Below are 22,110 nucleotides of genomic sequence, written 5' to 3'. Positions count from 1 at the left end.
TTAAGGAAGAGGAAGAGGATATTTTCTGAGCACTAACAATGTGCTATGGTTTACTAGGCATTTTCACATACAGTGTCTGAGTTAATCCTCACTAATAACCAAAGAAGGTAGGTATAATTACCCCCAATGTTACAAATGAGAAAGCCGTGGCTTTGAGAACTTAAACGACTGAATCATAATTTGAATACTGGTCAGTTGGATTTCAAAACCTGCAGTTTTCCCATTGGACACACTGACTCCCAGGAATAGCAGGAATTTTTTAGGCTGAACCTCATAGCACAACAATCAGCTGGCCTCTGCTCAGCTCCTGCCTTTCTCCTGTAACTAAATACCATTCCACTTTGCTTGTGTTACCTTGGCAAGATCAGGCCTTTGCAGCAAGGCCAGAAAATTAAGCTTTGAACCACTAATAAGGAGACCATTGATTTGAGCCTGTTTTCAATTTTGTCCTCAAACCCAGTTACTCTTTGTGTTTTACCTCATTCCCAGTAACTCATAACCCAGTCCAAGCTGGCATAACTGGTACTTGCTGGGTACTCAGCCTTTCAAGGCATATTGGACTCCATCATCCACTCGAGAGCCAGAAAGTTCTTCAGTTGTAGGAACATAAAGGTTACTATGGCAAAGGCAAGCACGGCCCTCCTCTAGGTCAGAGTAGCAAGCAGAACAACTTGCAAAATGATCTACCAGAGGAGGCTTGATGTGTATTAGAAGAGATCAGAGAAAAATGTGCCATTTGGTCTGAAGGTAAGAGAAGAAAGGGAGAAGGGAACTTTCAAGAACATGGACATGAAAAGGGATGACCGTTAACTTCAGAACAACTGAGGAGAGCAAGCTGGGGGTTAATCTAAGACTGAAGGGGAATGAAAACCCAAGTGCGAAGCATCCTTCTGAGAGACCAATTCCATCCAGGTTCTGAGCATCATAGTTCGAGATTGGAATGAAAATCGTCAGAGGCCTCTTAGAGTTAGGCATTACACATTAGGCTCAGATGTATCCCCAAGCCATCATTTTTAGAGATATTGAGGGGTTAACCTTCCAAGGTTGTTTGGCACCAAGTCCCAGACAAATCAATCTGTACTGCTTTGGTTTCTTCCTTTCCCATTTTTGTTGTCCACTTGGCAGCTTTCTAGGGAAATAATCTAGTTTAGGGCCTTAGGCGGCAAATTTCCGAGGAATGTGTTGTAGAGACTAGGAGGTTGGATAAAGGGTTATAGGAAACTCAAGATGGCTGAACATGGCTCCTAGATTTCTTCCCCACTATGCTCTTATAGTTTCTGCTGCCAGGGTTGCCCAGAGGGAGCCTGAGCATAATTCCCAGTTGCCAACTGTCATTTTCTGTACCCACAAGAGCAGGATGAGGCTAGTCTCCTGGGCCATTTTGGAGGCATCCTCTTATGCAACTGAATTTCTTAGGGAAATGCAAATTTGGGAGTAAATGGCAGAAGGTCAAGCTTTGAGGAACAAAGTGGGCCCAGTGTGGAGAGCTTGGCAGTGCCGTGTTTTGGTACCTGCCCCTTTCTTCCCTTTAAGTGTCTTGGAATCTGTGGTTCAGCATTGTCATCAGCAAGAAGCTACAAGTGACATAAGAGGCCAACTGAGGGGAAGGGGCACCACAGAGTTAAGAAGGTGGTGGGCTGGGTGGGGAGGAGGTTAACAGCAGAAATAATCACAAGACTGGCTATTTGTCAAAGAAACACTCCTTTGAACACCATGAAGCATGGGAAAAGACCAGCTTTAGTATCTATTTCAGGTTCCTACATTTATACAACCTCACTACATAAAATGTCTGATTATATCAGGGAGGGCAAGACTCCTCATTTTATCAAAGCAATCACTATAGTAAACAGTTACAAAGAACAGAACCTCATTTTTCTAATACTGTGCTGTCTAATTTGATAGCCACTGTCCATGTGTAGCTCTTCAGCATTTGGAACATGGCTAGTTTGAATTGAGATGTTCTGTAAAGGTAAGATACACAGCAGAATTCAAAGATTTAGCATGAAAAAAGTATAATGTTTTATATTGATTACATGTTGAAATAATAAAGTTTTAGGTATATTGAAGTAAATGAAACATTAATTTTGTCTGTTTCTATTTTTACCTTTTTAACACGACTACAAGAACATTTAAAATTACATAGGTGGCTTGCAATAGATTTCTATTAGACAATGCTGTTTTAGTGCATTCAAAAATAAGATTTGAGTTTAAGCATCTTTCCAGTAGTACACGTTGCTTTAAGTAAGTATAGCTGTATAGGAGAAACAGACTCATTGCAAAAGAAGGGCAGGGAGGAATGGAGATTTGCAAATGGGGAAGCTGATTATAAAGGGTGAGAGGGTGCAGGGGTACGGGGGGGGGTCAGTTGCCAGAAGCAAGTGTTCTTTTTCTCCTATAGCTCCATCTGATCTAGCTGGGGCTCTGCGAAGCGAGGGAGAGGCACTTTGAAACTGGTCTACCTTTACCATCTCAGCCTTCAAGCTCTGAGTGAGACATGGTGGTGATGTAACGCACACTTTCCCTGCGCCCCTCTGGACCGCCATCCCTGGGCGAGAGAAGAAGAAGGCATGTGGTGAGCCCGTTCTTCATAGCCAGGGCCATCTGGGAGAACTGTTGCCGCACCTCCTTCTGCCAATAGGCATAGATGAGTGGGTTGAGCAGGGAGTTGCCCACACCGAGCAGCCACAGGTACTGTTCCAGCACCAGGTAGAGGTGGCACTCCTGGCAGGCCACCTGCACAATGCTCGTAATAAGGAATGGGGACCAGGACAGAGTGAAGCTGCCAATGAGAATGGCCACCGTGCGCACAGCTTTGAAGTCATTGGGGGTCCGTGGGGGCCGGTGAGCCCTGACTAGGGCTCCCGCATGCTCCGTGTTGCGGATCTGCTGGCTGTGCGTGGAGGCAATCTTGAGTATGTCACAGTAGAAAAAGACAAAGAGCAGTAGGGCTGGAAAGAAGCCGACGCAGGAGAGGGTCAGCACGAAGCGCGGGTGAAACACAGCGAAGAAGCTGCAGGACCCCTTGTAGGTGGTCTGCTGGAATCCGTGGATCCCGAGGGGAAGGAAGCCAATGAGGTTAGACACCAACCACAGCCCAGCAAGGCAGGCCCCAACCATGAACCCATTCATGATTTGGAAATAGCGGAGGGGCTGCTTGATGGCAAGGTACCTGTCAAAGGCAATCAGCATGACCGTGAGGACAGAGGCGGCTGCAGAAGAAGTGACAAATGCCATCCGAAGGCTGCACAGTGTCTTCTCTGTGGGCCGAGCCGGTGTGGAGAGCTGGTCTGTGACTAGGCCAGAGATGGCCAGGCCAAGCAAGGCATCAGCCACAGCCAGATTCAAGGTGAAACAGAGACTGACGCTATCATTCTTGAGGATCAACGACAGTACCGCCATGGCCACGAGGGCGTTAGCAGCAATAATGAGGGAGGCCAGGACAGCAAGGATCACTCCAAATGAGACAGATGATTCCATGTCTTGAAGTGGCAGGATTTCCACTTACCGGGGGATACTGGCCCTCCAGCTCAAATTCTCACGGGCTGGGTGATACGGAGCTGTGTGTTCAGAGCTGGCAGTCCAGGCTGGTGGCTGGCCGTCTTTGGGATCCTGCTGGTCATGGAGAATCACTCCTTCTTTGGTTTTCAGTCCTCAGCCTCTTGCCTCTCCAGTGATCTGAAGGCAGCAAGCCCAGTGCAGATGTATCCCTCGGCCCTGAGCTAGTCCCTCCTCCAACAACCAAGTTACTAGACAACTCCCAAGTACCTGTCTCCTGTTGTCTCGCCAGGCTCTCTCCCTTCACTAATGTTTCAAGGGCTTTGTTTGGAGAGACCAGGGCATTCATCAGGTCTCCTATCTCGCAGAAGATATAATTGACTCTAATCACACGTTTTTTCCTCCATAACGTGATCTTAAATGTCCACTTGTTTTCTTCCTAAGCCTCAAATACTAGCTTGACAACTAATCTCAGCTGAATTAAGCATTTTCTGGATAACGAATTCTCAGTTGCTATGACTGCTTTTAATCAAACAAGATGACCATAATCCATTGAAGTGGGAAGTGGGGCAGGCAAGCTATTTTAGGGTCCAGCATACTTTCAGGAGAGTTATACACATGTTGGCAGTTTCTTATTTTTCATTTCCTAACACCTCAGATTATAATTCTTTCAAATAGGGTGTGCTGGTCCCCTATTTCTCATCCCTCAAAGCTTGATTAGTTGAGGATTCAGAAAGGCCAGAGAAGCAAAAGAGAATTGTTACTAGCTGTCATTCAGTTTAGAAGAGAGCCCGCTCCCTATTGAAAGCTGCTGTCTGTTGGGTATACTCATTGAGAAAATTTCTGCCTTATGTTGGACCCTGTATCTGGTCAAGAGCTGTGGCTGCCAGCCTTTTACTTTCTTCTTTTTGGCTGTGCCAAGTGGCATGTGGGATCTGACTAGGCATGTGGGACCTGACTAGGCATGTGGGACCTGACTAGGCACGTGGGATCTGACTAGGCATGTGGGACCTGACTAGGCATGTGGGACCTGGCTAGTGATTGAACCTGTGCCCTCTTCAGTGGAAGTGTAGAGTCCTAACCACCAGACTGCCAGGAAGGTGCCTGCCTTGTACTTTCTTGATCCTGTGACCTTGCCTTTCTTTTTAAAGAATTTTATTTTATTGAAGTATAGCTGATTTACAATGTTGTGTTAATTTCTACTGTATAGCAAATTGATTCAGATATATATATATATATATATATATATATACACATTCTTTTTCATGTTCTTTTCCATTATGGTTTATCATAAGATATTGAATATAGTTCCCTGTGCTACACAGTAGGACCTTGTTGTTTATCCATCTACTAATCCCAAACTCCCAATCCCTCCCGCCCCGCCCCCCCGCCGCTATTAGCAACCACAAGTATGTTTTCTGTGTCTGTGAGTCTGTTTCTGTTTCGTAGATAGGTTCGTTTGTGCCATATTTTAGATTCCACATATAAGGGATATCATATGATGTTTGTGTGTCTCTCTGACTTCCTTCACTTGGTATGATAATCTTTAGGCCCATCTATGTTGCTGCAAATGGCACAGTTTCATTCCTTTTTATGGCTGAATAATATTCCATTGTCTATATATGCCACATCTTCTTTATCCATTCATCTGCTGATGGGCATTTAGGTTGTTTCCATGTCTTGGCTATTGTAAAAGTGCTGCAATGAACATTGGGGTCCATGTATCTTTTTGAATTATAGTTTTCTCCAGATATATGCCCAGAAATGGGATTGCAGGATCATATTAGCCTTGTTTTTCTTGATCCTATTGACTTGAGCTATCTCTGGGACAGGAGAAGGCGAGGTGAGCTGTACTCTGGAAAGTGTCTGCTCTAATATTTGGTTGTGGAATTTTCCATTTTCCAGAGATAGAGTTAGACCAAAGGACAGCAGTGTTGCTGAGGCAGGTGAGATGGGGCCAGGAAGAGTGGCTGTGTAGCTCATTCTTATTTTAGATTGTATATCCATTTGCTTAGGTACATTAGAACTAACCTTTTGCATGCTACTCTCATCTTGGATACCAAGAAGAGAGGGGTGGGGAGAAGAGTGATTAGAAGCTTATTTACTCAATTCGGGTCAGAGCACAAATGGGAAAGGTTAGTGTTTTAAGTGAAAGCGTGGAGAGCAGGGTGCAGAGTTGGAAGCAAATATTATACTCCAGGATGTTTTGACAGTCTGAGAGGGCCTTTGGCAGATGTCTCTCTTACAAGGATCAGAAAGCCAGTGGGGTGGTATTCTGGTTGCTAACCTGAACAGTTCTTATTCTTTGGTACATCCATTAGGAGGCTGGCTTCAGTCGCTTAGCACTTGGTCTAACTTTATACCTGGACCTATGGCATGCTTTTGTCTCCCCAGCCCCTTGACTCTACGTGTGGAGTCAAGATGGCCGTTTCAAGGCCATGCTAAAATTCGAGAGTGCATCAGAGTCCCCCGGAGGGCTGATTAACACCCAGATTCTTGAGGCTCACTGCCAGAGTTTCAGATTCATTAGTTCTGAGGCATTCCCAAGAATCTGCATTTCTAACAAGCTCCCAGGTGGTGCTTATGCTTATGCTCCTCTAGTGAAATGCTCCGGGGAAATGGTTCTTAACCTTAACTGTGCAGTGGAAACACTTGTTGATTCCCAAAGTACTGACATTTGGGTCACACACCAAGGGATTCTTATGTCCTTAGTCTGAGATGTGACTTCTGCATTTGGAATTTTAAAAGATCCACAAGTGATTCTAATATGCAGCCAGGGGTGGGAACCACTGTCCAATGGCAAAAGCACAGGCTCTGAATTCAGGACACTTGGGGGCTACCCCTACATAAATTCCTGTGCTTTTGTGTGGACAAATGACTTCACTTCTCTGACTTAGCTTTGGCTTCCTCATGTGTGACATGGGGACGATAATACCTACATCTCAGTGTTGTGGGGATGATGAAAACGAGATTATGATGGATATGAAAAGGCTTTTTAAAAGACTTTTATTTATGGCTGCAATGGGTCTTTGTTGCTCCATGAGGGCTTTCTCTAGTTGGGATGAGCAGGGGGCTACTCTTCATTGCGGTGTGCAGGCTTCTCATTGCAGTGGCTTCTCTTGTTGTGGAACATAGGGTCTAGGGCATGTGGGCTTCAGTAGTTGTGACACATGGCCTTAATTGCCCTGCTGCATGTGGGATCTTCCTGGAGCAAGGATTGAACCTATGACTCCTGCATTAGCAGGAGGATTCGTAACCGCTGGACCACCAGGGAAGTCCATGGAAAGGCTTTCGTTGAGTTTACATTCTTATTGAGGAGAAGGAAAATGACATGAATATCCATCCAATGTTGATAAATACAATGAAGGAAAAGGGCTTCCCTGGTGGCTCAGATGGTAAAGAATCTGCCTGAAATGTGGGACACCCGGGTTTGATCACAATGTGGGAGACCTGAGTTCGATCCCTGGATTGGGAATATCTCCTGGAGGAGGGCATGGCAGCCCACTCCAGTAGTCTTTCCTGGAGAATCCCCATGGGCAGAGGAGCCTAGTGGGCTCCAGTCCATGGGGTTGCAAAGAGTCAGACAAGACTGAGCAACTAAGCACAGCACATGGAGGAAAAATAAAGCAGCTGCTGCTGCTAAGTCACTTCAGTCGTGTCTGACTCTGTGTGACCCCATTGAGGGCAGCCCACCAGGCTCCCCCATCACTGGGATTCTCCAGGCAAGAACAGTGGAGTGGGTTGCCATTTCCTTCTCCAATGCATGAAACTGAAAAGTGAAAGTGAAGTCGCTCAGTCGTGTCCAACTCCTAGCGACCCCATGGACTGCAGCCCACCAGGCTCCTCTGCCAATGGGATTTTCCAGGCAAGAGAACTGGAGCGTGGTGCCATTGCCTTATCCAAAAGCAGCTAATTGTGTCCAACTCTTTTTGACTCCATGGACTGTAGCCTGCCAGCCTCCTCTGTCCATGGCATTCTCCAGGCAAGAATACTGGAGTGGGTTGCCATTCCTACTCAAGGGAATATTCCCTACTCAGGGATCTAACCCGGGTCTCCTGCATTACAGTCAGATTCTTCACTGTTTGAGCCACTAGGGAAGCCTTGTCTTCTAGTCTCTTGTGCACCAAAGGGTGAAACAGATCAGGAACATTGGTATGACCTGACAACTTTGTAAAAATGCAGATCTTTTGCCTTTGGTAGTTCTGCTGGTTCCTCTGCTTGAGTTGCTCTTGCCCATTCCCTATCTTCCATCTACAAGGTGACTACCTTCAAGGTCCAGTTCAACTATTACCTGCCTTTCTGTAGTACACAACAATCTGCTTTCCAACCCCAGCTTCCTCTGACCCCAAGCAGTCAGAATGAATTGATGCCTTATCTAGTTCCAATAGCATTTCACTCATGTCTTCACTGCAACACTCATCCTTTTGTATATTTATTCACATATGTAACTGTCTGGCAACACTGTGAGCCGGAATCATGTAGTTTTGTTCACTGTAGTATCCCCAGCATCTAGACCAGCACCTGAACACTAACAAACACAGGATATGACTTTATGTTGGTGTTAGACGTGTTCTTTTTTTTTAGCGTAAAAAAATACCAGCGTGGAATATCACCTCCTTTGCTATCACCCTGAGGCAAACCACCATCATCTCTTGCCTGAATTATTGTGGAGCTTCACAACTTGTCTTCCTGCTTCTGTCCTAGGCATTTCCACACACCCTCCCCACCCCTGACTTCCCCACCCTTGGCCACCTCCAGTCTGCGGCCAAGGTGATCCTGCTAAAATGTAAGTCAGACTAATATCCTTTGGTGGCTTCTCACCTCACATTGAGTAAAATCCAAATGTTGAGTAAAACCCAATATTTTCATGCCCGATCTGCTCCCCTGACCCTCATTTATCCTGTGCATAGAGGCTAAAGATACAGACTTTGGAGCCACACTATCCTGGTTCTCCCATTTATCAGTTATGTGACCTAGGGCAAGTGACTTAACTTCTCTGTGCCTCAGTTTCCTCATCAGTAAAATGGGGACAATAGTATCTCCTTCATAGGGTTACTGTGAGAAGTAAATGAATTAATATGTGTAAAGTACCTAGAAAAGTGTCTAGTATGTGGTGGGTACTAAATCAGATTTTGTTAAATAAACACAACTCTGTCATCCCCTTGCCTGCTTCTCTCCAGCCAGTCTGGCATGCTTGTTGTTTCTAAAACACACTCCTGTCTCGGGACCTTTGCATGTACTGTTCCTGCTGCCTACAACACTCTTCTCCCAGATATCTCTAAGTGTTGCTCCTCATCTTCTTGTAGATCTCTGCCTTCATGTCACTTTACTGGGGAAGGAGCTTCTTTGACTGACACCGTTTATAAAATAGCAACACTCTCCCGCTCTCTGTCACCAATGCTGCTTTATTTTTCCTTCATAGTATTTATCAAGATTGGATGTATTTTCATGTAATTTTCCTTCTCCTCAATAAGAGTGTAAACTCCATAAGGACAGGAATTCCACTTCCCTTGATTGCTGTTATATCTCCAGCGCTTATACCAGTGTCTAGCATATAATCGTTGCTCAATAAATATCTGTTGAATGGGTGAATAAAAGACAAAAGCAAGAAAATTAAGGTCATGCTCTTTCTGCCAGGGTAACATGGCAATAAAAATGTGATAAAGAAAAGAGACCTGGATAAAGTTAAGAAAATGATAATGATGTAGAAAGGGACAAAGGGAAAATAAAAGCCTCTTTCCCTTTACCCTCATCTGTTTCCATAAAGGTAACCATAGCTGTATTTTCAGTTTCATTAACCAATAATTGTATTGTGTACTTGCTATGTGTTTGAGGTTTGAGGTACTGAGAGCTTAAAGATGCAGTCTTTACCTTCTAGGACCTCACAGTCTTTCTAGGGGGAGAACATAAAAGAGCTGTGAAGAACTGCAGAGTTCAGAAGCGGGGGCCATCACTGCAGGCTGGTAAGGTCAGGAAGTTTCCTGAACGAGAAATGCCTTGATTGGAGTTTGGAGCTCGGGCAGGTTTCAGTCAGAGAGAGGTTGAATGGCCCAGAGATATATGGATCTCTCAGAAGAGGTATCTAGGTTGGATAATGAAAGGGGCCCTTGAGATAACAGACAGAAGTGGAGCCTGGCTGAAACTGAGGCTTCATGGGGCGGGGGGAGCAGTTGGAGAAAAGACTGAAGAATAGGGGCTGGGGCAGTTATAAGAGTACTGAAAGAGCTAGGAGGCATGTGATGATGACTCAGAACATCACTGAGAGCAGACAGGATGTGTTTGACAGACACGGAAGTGGCGTAATTATTAGGAATTGGTGATTGGATAGATATCTTTGGGTAAATAGGAATAGGGAATACAAGCATGGCATCCCTGTTTTTGAACATGGGCAACCAGGAAAATGGTGATAACATTCCCTGAAACAGAGAAGTCAGGAGGGAAAGTGTTTGCGGATGTAGTGTGGTAGTCAGAAGCGGAGAGATGAATTTGACTAGCCATATTGTTGAGCCTTTCCTTGAACGTAGGGACTGCCGTCAATTTCCTTAGCATTACCCACTGAACCTAGAAATGAGCTCTGCATACAATGGGTGCTAAATGAATGTTATTGGTGAAGAAAGGAGTAGAAGCTGGGAGAGCTGAAAACCTTCCCAGTTTGCCTGGGACATCTCCATGGATGTACTTCCAATTGGTAGGAATTGGTAGGTAAGATGATGTCTAGAGATTTCTATAAGTCTGAGTGGAAAGGGGATGAGAATCCAGAGAACCCTCTGAATTTAATGTCTGAGAGGAGGACCAGAGTTTGCCATCCCAGGTGTCTATTATTTGGTTGGTCTTACTCTTCTCTTTTGCTTCAGCTTCCTTTTGAACTCTGATGACCAAGGCCTAGGTATTGCTCCAATTCCCTCATTTCATAGTTGCTGGAAGAATTCAGCCAGATAATGCTGCAAGCTAGTTTACCACTTTGCAGTGACTGCTTCAACCCTACAACTAGGCAACCTAAGGTTTCTAGGAGCAGATAAAACCCCTATGCAATCTGTCACTGTTTAGTTTTCATTGCCAATGTAATTCTACCAAGTTAATGAATAGCTGGGTTGGAGTCGGGGAAGGGAAGAGACACAGAATGAATGAAGAGAAACTGTCATTTATGAGCAGATTCTATTCTGCTTCTTAGCAAGACATTGGGTACATGGTGAACCATTGAGGGTACAGTTGTCATCATCACTGTCATCATCAAAGTACTTTTACGAAGTGCCTAGATTCAGGGGTTCTGAGCTAGGCCTACACAGAGAACTACATAGCTCTGGAATTTCACTTTTAGACCATGCATGGTCTAAGACCAGATACTGATGCGAACATGTGCAAGATGGATTTAAATCCTCAATATGGTTTATTTACACATTGTATGTCACCACCTCTTCTATAGGTTCCTGATTATTTCTGGAGTGAAATCTATAAAGCAGATATATCCTGTATGCTCAATGATATTATCAGCTCTTTGAAGGCAAAGAACCCAACCTTACAATTCTGTCTACAGACTTGCTGTACAGAACATATATAGATGCTCAGTATGGATTCATAAATCAACCAGACCTGATGGGTAGACAGAGTACCTTTCAAATCATTAATATTTAACTCCTCTGAACCTCAGTTTCTTCTATAAAATGGAGAGAATGATTGTATCACAGACATCACAGGGCTGTTATGAGGATAGAAAGCCAATGCATATAAATTGATTAGCACACAATGTAGTATTGTCTGCTCAACTGTTAGCTATTAATTTAACAATACGAATTTCTACCTCCCGTAGGAGACTGTGGAAAAGGGGTAGCAGCTTTTCACACAAATCTGGGTATGCAATTCAGCCTACGGCGGTATACCTGTCAGTTGCCTAAGCATTGGGATTTAGGAGAAAAAAAAAAAGATTCACCCTCTCAGATATCTTCTTTACTTTTCTGCCGTCACTCTTGAACAAGGATGCTTTGTTGGGGGTGCGCGTGTGAGTTACTGACTGGGAGTGAAGGATGGAGGCGGAATTTGAGAGCGAAGGCTAGGACTTAAGTCGCCGTATCAGGCACTTTTTCAGTCTTAATTCAGCAAACATTTGTAGTTAGGCTAATCAATGCCAGGTGTCGTCCAGGAGCTAGGAGTCCTGGAACAGACCAGGCTCGCACCCTTGCCCAATTTTTCGAGGGAACGTACGAATGGACCAGAGAAACACTCTCTGTTTAAAGAGCGAGTTCCGCCGAGCAAGGAAAGCCGCTTCCAGCTCTAGTGCTCAGGCGCTGCGCCCCCGGCGCGCCAGCGCTCTTCCGGCGCGGCGCACGCCCCGCGGCAACCAATGGGCGCGAGGCGCCGGGACCGCGCATGCTTGTTGCGGCTTCTCCGGGAAGTTGCTTCCTAGGTTCTGAGCCCGCAACGGCGGAGATGAAGTAAGGCCTCTACTGTCCTCTGAGACAGGTCGGGGGAATTGGTGCCCGGGGCAGCCCACTGGGGCTGAGGTGGTAGAGCATCTGCGGGGCTGACGGGCGGGAGAGGCGGGGAGTCTAGAAAATTAGTCTCTCGGTTTTGTTGTTTTCCCTCAGGCCGGGGCGCGCTTACATGTCCGCTTTTCCTTCCGGTTTAGCCCTTTAACTAAAGTGAAGCTGATTAATGAGCTGAATGAGCGTGAGGTCCAACTGGGGGTGGCGGAGAAGGTGTCTTGGCACAACGAGTACAAGGACAGCGCTTGGATCTTCCTGGGTGAGGCCCACGTTTTCCTCTCGTAGGGCTCCTCCTCCTCTCCTGCCCTGCTTCCTAACATTTCAGCGTTCCCGCCTTTCATTCCTCCCGACATTCACCACCCACATTTATTCCCTTCCGCTGTCTCTCTGTAAATACGTTTTCCTTGTCTTCTCCCCATTTCTAGTTTACTCTCTCTGCTAAGTCAGTGCCCATAATAGGTACTGCCGGCCGTTCACTGCTGAGAATCGTGCCACTTGGTTTCTCAGAGACCGTTACTATCATCCCCCCCGTCCCTCCCCATTTACACAACTAAAGAAACGGGTGCAGAGAAGTTAATGACTTCAGGTCACATAGCTTAGGAAGTGGAACAGCCAGAACTATGGCACTCTAGAACTCATGGTCTTAGCCCCGATCTCATATTACTGCCAACTCCCTCCCCTCCTCATTCTCCTTCCCTCAGAGTTTATTTTCCTCATCTAGTTATCTCCTGCCTTCTATCCGTGGCTGTATCACCATCCCTATATTCACTTTGTGTCATATACGGTAATTTGACAATTTATTCAAAGAGGTTATTACACCAGACATTGTGTTAAACATTTTATTTCCATTTATTTAACTATTATAACAATTCTGTGAAGTTAGAACTGTAATATCCCCATTCTGTTGATGAGGAAGGAAACATTTGCAAGGAAATTTATTTCCTATGAAATGCTTAACAATTGACTTTATAATCCTTAGTATTTGTGAGGTGGGGTTAATATTTGCATATTTAAACTGATTTTGGACCTTAGCTGTGAATTTGCAGATAGAGAGCACATGAGTTCAAGATATGTTTTTGGAAGCCAAGTTTTGTGCTGGAAACTATCTGCTTTGTCCAGAAGATTTTGGGTGTGAGGGGGGTTAGTTTGGTTAGGGGTGATCCCAGCTTTTCCACTCAAAGTTAATCACTCCTTTTTCTGTATTACTGCTGCATTTTCTGTGTGTGTCTGTCATTACATTAGACTAGGTTCTTTGAGGGAAGGCCCTGTTGCTTATTCTGATTTGCATCCCAGTGCCTGGCCTAGTGCATGCGTGGTACATAGTGGACACTTGAGTGTTTGCTGAACTGAAATGTGTTTTTCTCTTTGAGGGGGACTTCCTTATGAACTGACTGAAGGGGACATCATTTGTGTGTTCTCACAGTAAGTCACCTTTTTTTTCTTCTTTTTAGTAAGTCACTTTTTTATTTCTTACCTTCTGGGTCATCAGAGTAGTTTGCTTTCATAATGCATTTTATGGCATCACAAAAGCCCATTTATTTTAACTCTAGACTGACTGGCCTCCCTGCATGGGGAGGCCTGAAGCTTCTGTTTTGGTCTAGATCAGTCCCAGGACGTGGTCTGGAACTCTCCAATGTGCCAAATCCAAGAAGTTGGTTGATGTAGGAGCCTGTCTTGGAGATTCTGGTCTATTTTTATTGCCTTTTCACTGAAGCCTACACTGGAACAGACTGGAACTCCTAGGAAGGTGCTCTGTTGGCCCATCTCCTTGGGCTCTTATAAACTAGGGGTAACTTATGATCATGGGGCCATTCTGGGCCCACACCTGTGTGGCACTGTAGGATTAGGGCAAAGCACAGAGGAACTGGGAAAAAAGCAAAAGGTTTAGGCAGTAGTTTTTTTCGTTGTTGTTGTTTGTTTCTAGTTGAGTGTAAGGTTAGTGAGCAGAGCCAGTCTCTTTAACTGGAGACTGAGAATTACAGGCTGATGAGGGATAAGCATGAATAGGAGAATCTTATATTCTTTATTCTGCTATGGGGATGAGGGATAAGAATGAATAGGAGAATCTTATATTCTTCATTCTGCTATGGGATGATAGCAGCAGCACTAGGTAGGGGAGAGTCTTGGCAGCTCACACTAGTTGTGGCAGCTGGTGTGAGAAGGGTTGGGTACAACCCCAAAGCTACACAGAGTAGTTAGTCCATAGGTGGCAGAAGGCCTTGGCAGCTCAGAGCAGCAGAGAGCCATGACCCCTGGACTGTGGAGTCCTCAGGCAGAGAACCATGATAAAAGAGCTTGGGCAAACAGACAGTGGCTAGCACACCCTGGCAGAGGCATTGCCATGGCAGGGAATGGTTGGACCATCCAGTGGGCAGAGGTCCCTGGCTGATTGGTTGGGCCATATATAGGACAGAAGGCCGTGGGAAAGAAACTGGGCAAGAAAAAGGCCATGGCAGAGGGCCCTGGCAGGGCCTGAGGCTGCTCTTTCCAACTCTTGGGTATTGGGAAGTTCACAGTAGGTACAGCCTATAACTTCCACCCCTTTGTGGTAGCTCTGCCTAGTCCAGTCTTCCACCTGGGAGCTGTTTTTGTCTTATTTGTATTGAGTGATGATCTCTAGTGTGTGTGTTTATTTCAGTTCTCTGTTTTGGCTCCACACATTGCTCTCCATGAAGATTGCCTGTGTCACTGATAACAGTGGCTTTCAAAAAATACTTTGTTTTCTGATTATCAGAGTAATGTATAGTTGTTGTAGAACATTTGGGAAAAAGAAAAAAGTACGAAGAATAAAATAAGAATGTACTTTAAGGAAAAAAATGTTAACATCTTTGTGTATTTATTGTCTTCTTTTCAATGTTGGACATTATTTCCAATATTTTGCTGTTATGAATTATACTGCAGTGTGCGTTGTGATATATACATCTTTGTATGCCTCCCTGATGATTTCTTTCATGAAATTAATTTATAAACATTGTCAAATTACTCTCTGAAAAGGTTGTATCAGTTTTCACTCTGACTGAAATGCTCATTTTCCTGAATCCTAATCAGTAATGGTTATTTTAAGAAAATATTACCATATGACTTCTCATTATTATTTTACTTTGCCTTTATTTCATCATCAGGGAGGTTGAACATCTCTTCATAGATTTATAGGTCCTTATTCTTTTTCTTTGTAAATTGTCTATTAAGATCATTTGCCTATTTTTTCCCTGTTAGTGTGTTCCGCATTTTCTTACTGATTTTACCAGAGCCCTTCATGTATTAAGGATATTAACTTATTGTTTTTAACACTTTATCATGTATTGTATTGCTGTGGACTTATTTTTTTAATTTGATGTGTTATACTACATTGCCATTATTATTATTTCTTGATGCTCAAACTGTCCCAGTTGTGGTCTGTAGTTATCCTGTCAAGCCAGCTCCTATATTCTTTTTTCTTTTACTTTTTATTTTGAAATACTTGAAATAATTTCTGGGTTAAAACAGGAAAGTTATGAAATAGAATGAAGAATACGTATATCCCCTTTACTCAGAGTCCCCAGATGTTAGTATTTTATCACATTTGCTTTATTATTTCTCTCCACCTGTATGCATATTATTTTTTTTTTCTGAACCATTTGGGGGTCAATTGCAGACATGATGCACATTTACCCCTAAATTCTTCAGTGTGTATTTCCCAAAATACTGGGACATTTAACTTCAGGATAGTGATCAAATTCAGGAAATCAACACTGTTACACTGTTATCTAATCTATAAACCTTATTTGACTTCCAGTTGTCCTGATAATGTCCTTTATAGCAAAAAGGAAAAAAATAGCTTTCTAGCCTTAATCTGTGATGTAAATTGCCTACGTTTTCTCCTAGTTTGTCATTTGACTTTGTTTATTGTGATTTTTTTCTTTGCAAAATTATTATTTTTACATTTTTATGCATTCATTTATTCATATGTTTAAATGATCTTATGGTAACTGACTTTTTAGGGGATGTACAGTCCTATGAGATATTTTGTTAAATACTTGAATAAATTTGTGTCATCACCGTCACAATTAGGATGAAGGACAATTCCATCATCCCCCAAACTCCCTCATGCTGTCCCTGTGTAGTCTGTCCTCTAATTGCTGGAGAAGGCAGTGGCACCCCACTCCAGTACTCCTGCCTGGAAAATTCCATGGATGAAGGAGCCTGGTAGGCTGCAGTACATGGGGTCACTGAGAGTCAGACATGACTGAGCGACTTCACTTTCACTTTTCAGTTTCATGCATTGGAGAAGGAAATGGCAACCCACTCCAGTGTTCTTGCCTGGAGAATCCCAGGGGTGGCGGAGCCTGGTGGGCTGCCGTCTATGGGGTCGCGCAGAGTCAGACACGACTGAAGCAACTTAGCAGCAGCAGCAGCAGTGGTCAGATTTATCAGTCTTTCATTGCTTCTGGATTTGAGTCATAATTAGAAAGTATTTCTCCCCACCCATCCACGTTCTCTTCTAATACTTGTATGGTTTCAATTTTATGCATTGAAATCTCTGATCCATTTAGAGTTATTCTGATGTGTAGTGTGAGATATGGACCTAATTTCATATTTTTTCAAATGGCTATCTAGTTGTCCCAACAGCATTTATTTAAAACTCCATATTTTCCCCCAGCAAATTGGAGTGTCACCCTTATACAGAAGTATTAACTGGGGAGGTGATTTTGATATCTTTATAATGTTGAGTCATCTTATGCAAGAAAAAGAGGTGTCTTTATATTTATTGAAAACTGTGTTTGTGTCTTTCAGTAGTTTTTAAGAGTTTTCTTTGCGTAGACCTTGTACATTGCTTGTTGTTAAATTTATTTCTAAGTATTTTATTTTGTTATTGTTGCTGTTACAAATGGGGCTCCTCTTTCCTTATATCTTAGGATTATTGTTTGTAAGAGGGTGGTTTATTTTTGTTGTCTTTATATCCTGTTATCCTACAGATGTGTTATATTGTTTGTTTTTATCATTGCTTATCATTGCTTCTCTTGGGTTTTCTATATATATCATCATATATAATCTTCATACAGAGATAGCTTTACTTTTTCATTTTTTAATTAATTTTTAAAATGAGAGTATAGTTGATTTACAGTGTTGTATTAGTTTCTGCTGTGTAGCAAAATGAATCAGTTATACATACACATATATTTACTCTTTTTTTATGTCTGTTTTCTCCTGTCTAATTGCATGGGCCAATACCTACAATATTAAATAGTGTTAAATAGCTGAATACCATAGTTGAATCATTTCTAGTGTTTTCTTTTAAGATGCTAGATTTGGGGCTGAGGTATATGTATGTGATCATGTTATAACATTTCCATCAGTTACTATTGTATTTTTATGACTGTAGTTTTAAATTTATGAAGCTTTAACTTTTCTGGAATTAATTTTTATATAATGAGTAAGGTAGAATTTTTTCTGTTTTCTTTTTCATTAAATTATGTCTTTATTAACTTTCACCTACCTTCCTTAGATTTACTCTCCCCCGCTCCCCCGTGGCTTGTGGGATCTTAGTTCCCTGACCAGGGTTTGAACCTGGATCCTGACCACTGTGACTGCCAGGGAATTCCCCTTTCCTTTTTAACAATAAAATTCTTTAATGTCACAGATTTTCCTGAGTGTGGTTTTAGCCACATCCTGTAAGTTTTGGTGGGCTTCCCTAGTAGCTTGGACGGTAAAGCATCTGCCTGCAATGCAGGAGACCTCGGTTCGATCCCTGGTTCAGGAAGATCCCCTGGAGAAGGAAATGGCAACCCACTCCAGTATTCTTGCCTGGAGAATTCCATGGACAGAGGAGCCTGGCGGACTATAGTGCATGGGGTCGCAAAGAGTCGGACAAGACTGAGCAACTAACACACACAGACACTAAGTTTTGGTATATATTCCCATTTTTGTTGTTTTCTAAATAGTCTACCATGATTTCTTTATTTTGTTTCACTTTCTCTTTCATCCAGTAGTTAGCCTGGAGAATAGGTTTCAAGTTCTAGTTAGGGCATTTTTTGTTTTGAAATTATTGTTCCCAGCTGTTTCACATTATGATTGGAGAACATGGTCTGTGCTGTTTTTGGAGATGATTGAGGTTTACTTTGAGATCTAGTCTACAGTCAGTTTTAATATGTGTTTCATGGATTCTTGCAAAGAAACTCTTTTTGTACAATCGAATATATCTGTATATCTACTAGTCTGATGTTAATGTTTTTAACAATGTAATTGTTATATTATTAAGTATACATTTATTTGTAGTTATGTAATTTTATATTAATTCTTCTGACTTATTTTTCTCAATTTTATGTGTTGTGAACTCAAAGTGGTGTGTTAAAATCTCTAATAACTTTCACTCTTAGTTTGCTCTCTGTATTTTTAATTAAAATTTTGGATGTGTTAATTTATGTATAAAATTTCATGACTTATGTATTAGGACCTTTTTCTGTGTAAAAGAGCCCTCTTAGTCACATTTAAATTTTTTTTTGGTTGGCCTTGAATTCATCTTTGATCTTAATACTACCACCCATTTTTTAAATTAGGTGTTCTTGATATATCTTTTTCTAACTTTTAATTTTTAACCTTTCTTTGTCGTCTTGTTTTCAGTGTGTCTCCTGTACAGATTATATTATTTGAATTTTGTTTTATCATCCAATCTGAAAGTTTTTACATTTTAAATCAATAGTGTCTTACTCTTTCATAAATTAAATAGATACGGGGAGATTGTTAACATTAATCTGGTACGGGACAAGAAGACTGGGAAATCCAAAGGATTCTGTTTCCTCTGCTATGAAGACCAGAGGAGCACAATTCTGGCTGTTGACAATTTTAATGGGATCAAGGTGAGTATGCTTACTGAGCAGAACTTTTCCATTGTGTAGGGTTTCAGTTTCATTTCCCAGCTGATGACTGCAGGCTCAAGGGCAGTATTGGTCAGCTGGGTTGCAGAGCCGTGGGGACATACTGACTGGGAAATGACACCAGGAAGTAATTCTGTTGGCTCATGACCCTGTCAACATGCGTCTCTTTTCCCCATCTCTTAGCAAGCTATGTCCTCAGGAGCATAGGTACCATGACCCCCCACTCCCCTTCATCTTGCACCCAACCAGGCATCTGTTTTTCACCTTTTCTTCCTCACACTCCACTCTCATTTCTGCTGTGAAAGGTGAACTCGCTCAGTCGTGTCCGACTCTTTGCGACCCCGTGGACTGTAGCCTACCAGGCTCCTCCGTCCATGGGATTCTCCAGGCAAGAATACTGGAGTGGGTTGCCATTTCCTTCTCCAGGGGATCTTCCCGACCCAGGGATCGAATCCAGGTCTCCCGCATTGGAGGCAGATGCTTTAACCTCTGAGTGACCAGGGAAGCTGTATTGGAGAGCAAAGAGACTAGCAAACACTGCTGTTTCATGCTGTCCTGTATCAGGGAATTTGGGGTTCTATCATGGTTTCGTGGCTGAGGACCTAGCCATGTATGTCTGTCATATGTCTCCATTGACTTAGCAGTACTGGACCCTGAAAATTCTCTAGTTAAAATCTGATAACAGAGTCTATGAAAGTAACTCATTGTGAAGGTTTCCGTCCTCTCTTCTCTCTCCTCCACCCTTGTAAGTGAGACAGGGTGAGTGATGACATGAGAGTTGAGACATGAAAAGGGGATGGGGCAAGTCCGGGCTATCTGTGCCCCACATGCTCCCTGTGCTCATTTAGGAAAAGCACTGCCATTGAATGAGCATTGTTACAGGTTGGAGGGGTGACTCTTGACTTGGAGAATTTGTCACTGATTGCACCAGCAGTGAAAGGAAGTCACCATAAAAGGTGACTTTATTGCACTTTTATGGTGGAATGGGATAGGTGAAAGTACTCAGGCTTAGGGGTAAGAGTAAAAACTGGCTCTTGAATGGAACAGTAAAAGCCAGACATTTCACATTTCTGATAGCATTGCCTATAGAATAAGTCTGTGTCTGCTCGAATGTTTTTAAGTGAGGGTTTAATTTTTTGTTGTTCACCTGGAGAGTTGTGATTTGCAGTGATAGTATCAGCATGAGGCAGTGGTTCCAGTATGGTCGGGGTGGAGCAAGGAGTGAGGGCTTAAGAGAAAAGAAAGTAGTCCTTTCTAGATTTCTTACCCTCTCCCAGCTATTGTTCTGCTTTGGCCTCATCCAGTTGTGTTGAGAAAGCAGCTGTAGTGTTGAGCTGAATTTTAGGAATTCCCTTTAGCTTCCAGGCTTTTTCACAGTGTGTTTCACCGTAAATTAATGTTACAGATGGAAGGTAATTCATGTTTGTGCATCTAAACTTTTGCAGTTTTCCATGCTGCTTATGCTTTGGGGCAGTACTTCCAGGCTCTTTTCACTTCATGGCACACTTGTAGTATGGAGCTATTTATATAGAACTCTGGGATAAACTGATGAGGCTCCCAGGCTCTCCAGCTGCCTCAGGCTCTACCTGCCTACCCCAGGGCTGAGCGAATGTGTAGGGGTGTGTGCTGTGACACATCAGTGGAGCAGGTCTGCTTTGGAGATTTTCTGAGAAACAGAATTAGCATTGCCTGTCTGTCTTAGATCAAAGGAAGAACTATCCGAGTGGATCATGTATCTAACTATCGACTTCCTGAGGACTCAGAAGAAATGGATGAGGTGACCAGAGAGCTGCAGGAGAGGGGCTGTGGGACTCATACTCCTCCACCAAGTTCATCTGAGGGCTCTGAAGATGACAAACCCACCAAAAAACACAAAAAAGGTAAATGGTTAAGGCCTATGAGAAGATTCTGGGTAAGGTTAATGTTTGCTCTTCTTAGCCTTCACTGAGAGTTGGTAGTCAGTTCTCAAGTATGAAGGGGGCAGGTGTGGGGAACCTTACTTTAACTGGGAAAGAAGAAGTATCAGCAGAAGACTAATGGCTGTGGGCTAAATTCTGGCCACCAAAATGCGTATGTTGAAGTCCTAACCCTCTGGTACCTAACAATGTGACTGTATGGAGGTAGGGTCTTGAGAGAGAGAATTAAGATCTGGAGTTGCCTTATACAGCAACCTGACATATTAAGGGTGACAGACATCCAGCTTGGATTCTTGGGGGCACTTTTCTAGAAGGAGAGACCGTGAGTGTTTCACGCTGCTGCCAAGCATGCTTTCCTTTTGTATATCCTCCATCTTTTCCATCTTCTTTTTCTTACTGATTGTGCCCCCCTTTTCCTCCAGACAAAAAGGAAAAAAAGAAAAAAAAGAAAGACAAAGAGAAGACTGGCCAGGAAGTACAGGCAGAGCAGCCAGCCTCCTCTTCATTGCCCAGAAGCAAGACGATAAAGGAAAAGGATGACCCTGGCTCTAAAAAGCACAGTGGCAAGCACTCAGAGAAGGCAGAGAAGGGTCAGAAGTCGGAGTCCAGGGAGGTGCGGAAGTCCCACCCCAGTTCCCCTGAGGTCAGGACGACCTGCTGTGGTGGAACGGAGGACCGAGAGAGGGAGCCAAGAAAGGAGAAGTCCAAGCACGAGCACAAGTCATCAAGCAGGAGGGAAGAGAGAGAAGACAGGCACAGGGAGAGAGACAGGGGTCGAAGCTCAGACATACATTCCAGACGGCATGACGGGCGCTCTGAGGGGCAGCATGACAGGCGCTCTGAGGGGCGTAGTCACAGGAGTAGAAGTAGGAGCCGAGATAGATCCCACCGGCACAAAAGGTCCCAGCACTCCCGAGACCGGGAATCCTCTAATCCCAGGGAGCGCAGGCATCACTGATGCCGCAGCCTGTTCAGCTATTCAGCACGGTAGAATTAAAAATGAACTGTATTTTTCAAATACAATGAAATTCAGTTATTCTTTTAATGTATTTACATGTAAAGTCTCTGAGAATTAATTCTTTTGATCCCTTGAGTATAATAATCATCAAGAGAGCTGTAGTTTTTAACAGCTAAATGTCCTGGATTTTTGAGCAGAATCCATTGTCCCTGGGGATATACTTGGTACTTTTGGTACTTACCAGAGCATGTACCTAAATCTGGGTTCATAAATATGGCCATTGAATTCATGACCCCAATTTATGATGAAATGGCCAGGAAGGGGAAATACCAGACAGTTCTAGAATTCCAGTCTTTGTGCTACATGCTAAGAACCTTTCCAGTTGGCAGCTATAACCATTGAGCAGA

At 43.3% G+C, this 22,110-nt stretch overlaps 2 protein-coding genes across 2 annotated transcripts; one reads left to right on the top strand and one right to left on the bottom strand.

Annotated features, from left to right (window-relative positions):
- Nucleotides 1-2,128: 2,128 nt before the first annotated feature.
- Nucleotides 2,129-3,650, bottom strand: GPR119 (G protein-coupled receptor 119). Its single transcript, XM_005700381.2, has one exon. It carries the CDS (start codon nt 3,475-3,477, stop codon nt 2,470-2,472), a length of 1,008 nt encoding a protein of 335 aa, XP_005700438.1. The 5' UTR covers nt 3,478-3,650; the 3' UTR covers nt 2,129-2,469.
- Nucleotides 3,651-11,859: 8,209 nt separating this feature from the next.
- Nucleotides 11,860-21,801, top strand: LOC102177222 (RNA-binding motif protein, X-linked 2). Its single transcript, XM_018044173.1, has 6 exons — nt 11,860-11,924; nt 12,119-12,234; nt 13,346-13,397; nt 18,682-18,811; nt 20,532-20,709; nt 21,168-21,801. The coding sequence occupies exons 1-6, from the start codon at nt 11,860-11,862 to the stop codon at nt 21,701-21,703; spliced, it is 1,077 nt and encodes a 358-aa protein (XP_017899662.1). The 3' UTR covers nt 21,704-21,801.
- Nucleotides 21,802-22,110: the final 309 nt, after the last annotated feature.

The sequence above is a fragment of the Capra hircus genome, assembly GCF_001704415.2.
Source record: "Capra hircus breed San Clemente chromosome X unlocalized genomic scaffold, ASM170441v1, whole genome shotgun sequence".
Lineage (NCBI taxonomy): Eukaryota > Metazoa > Chordata > Mammalia > Artiodactyla > Bovidae > Capra > Capra hircus.
The sequence above is the reverse complement of the archived record's forward strand: the minus strand, read 5'-3'. Positions and strand labels throughout refer to the sequence as shown.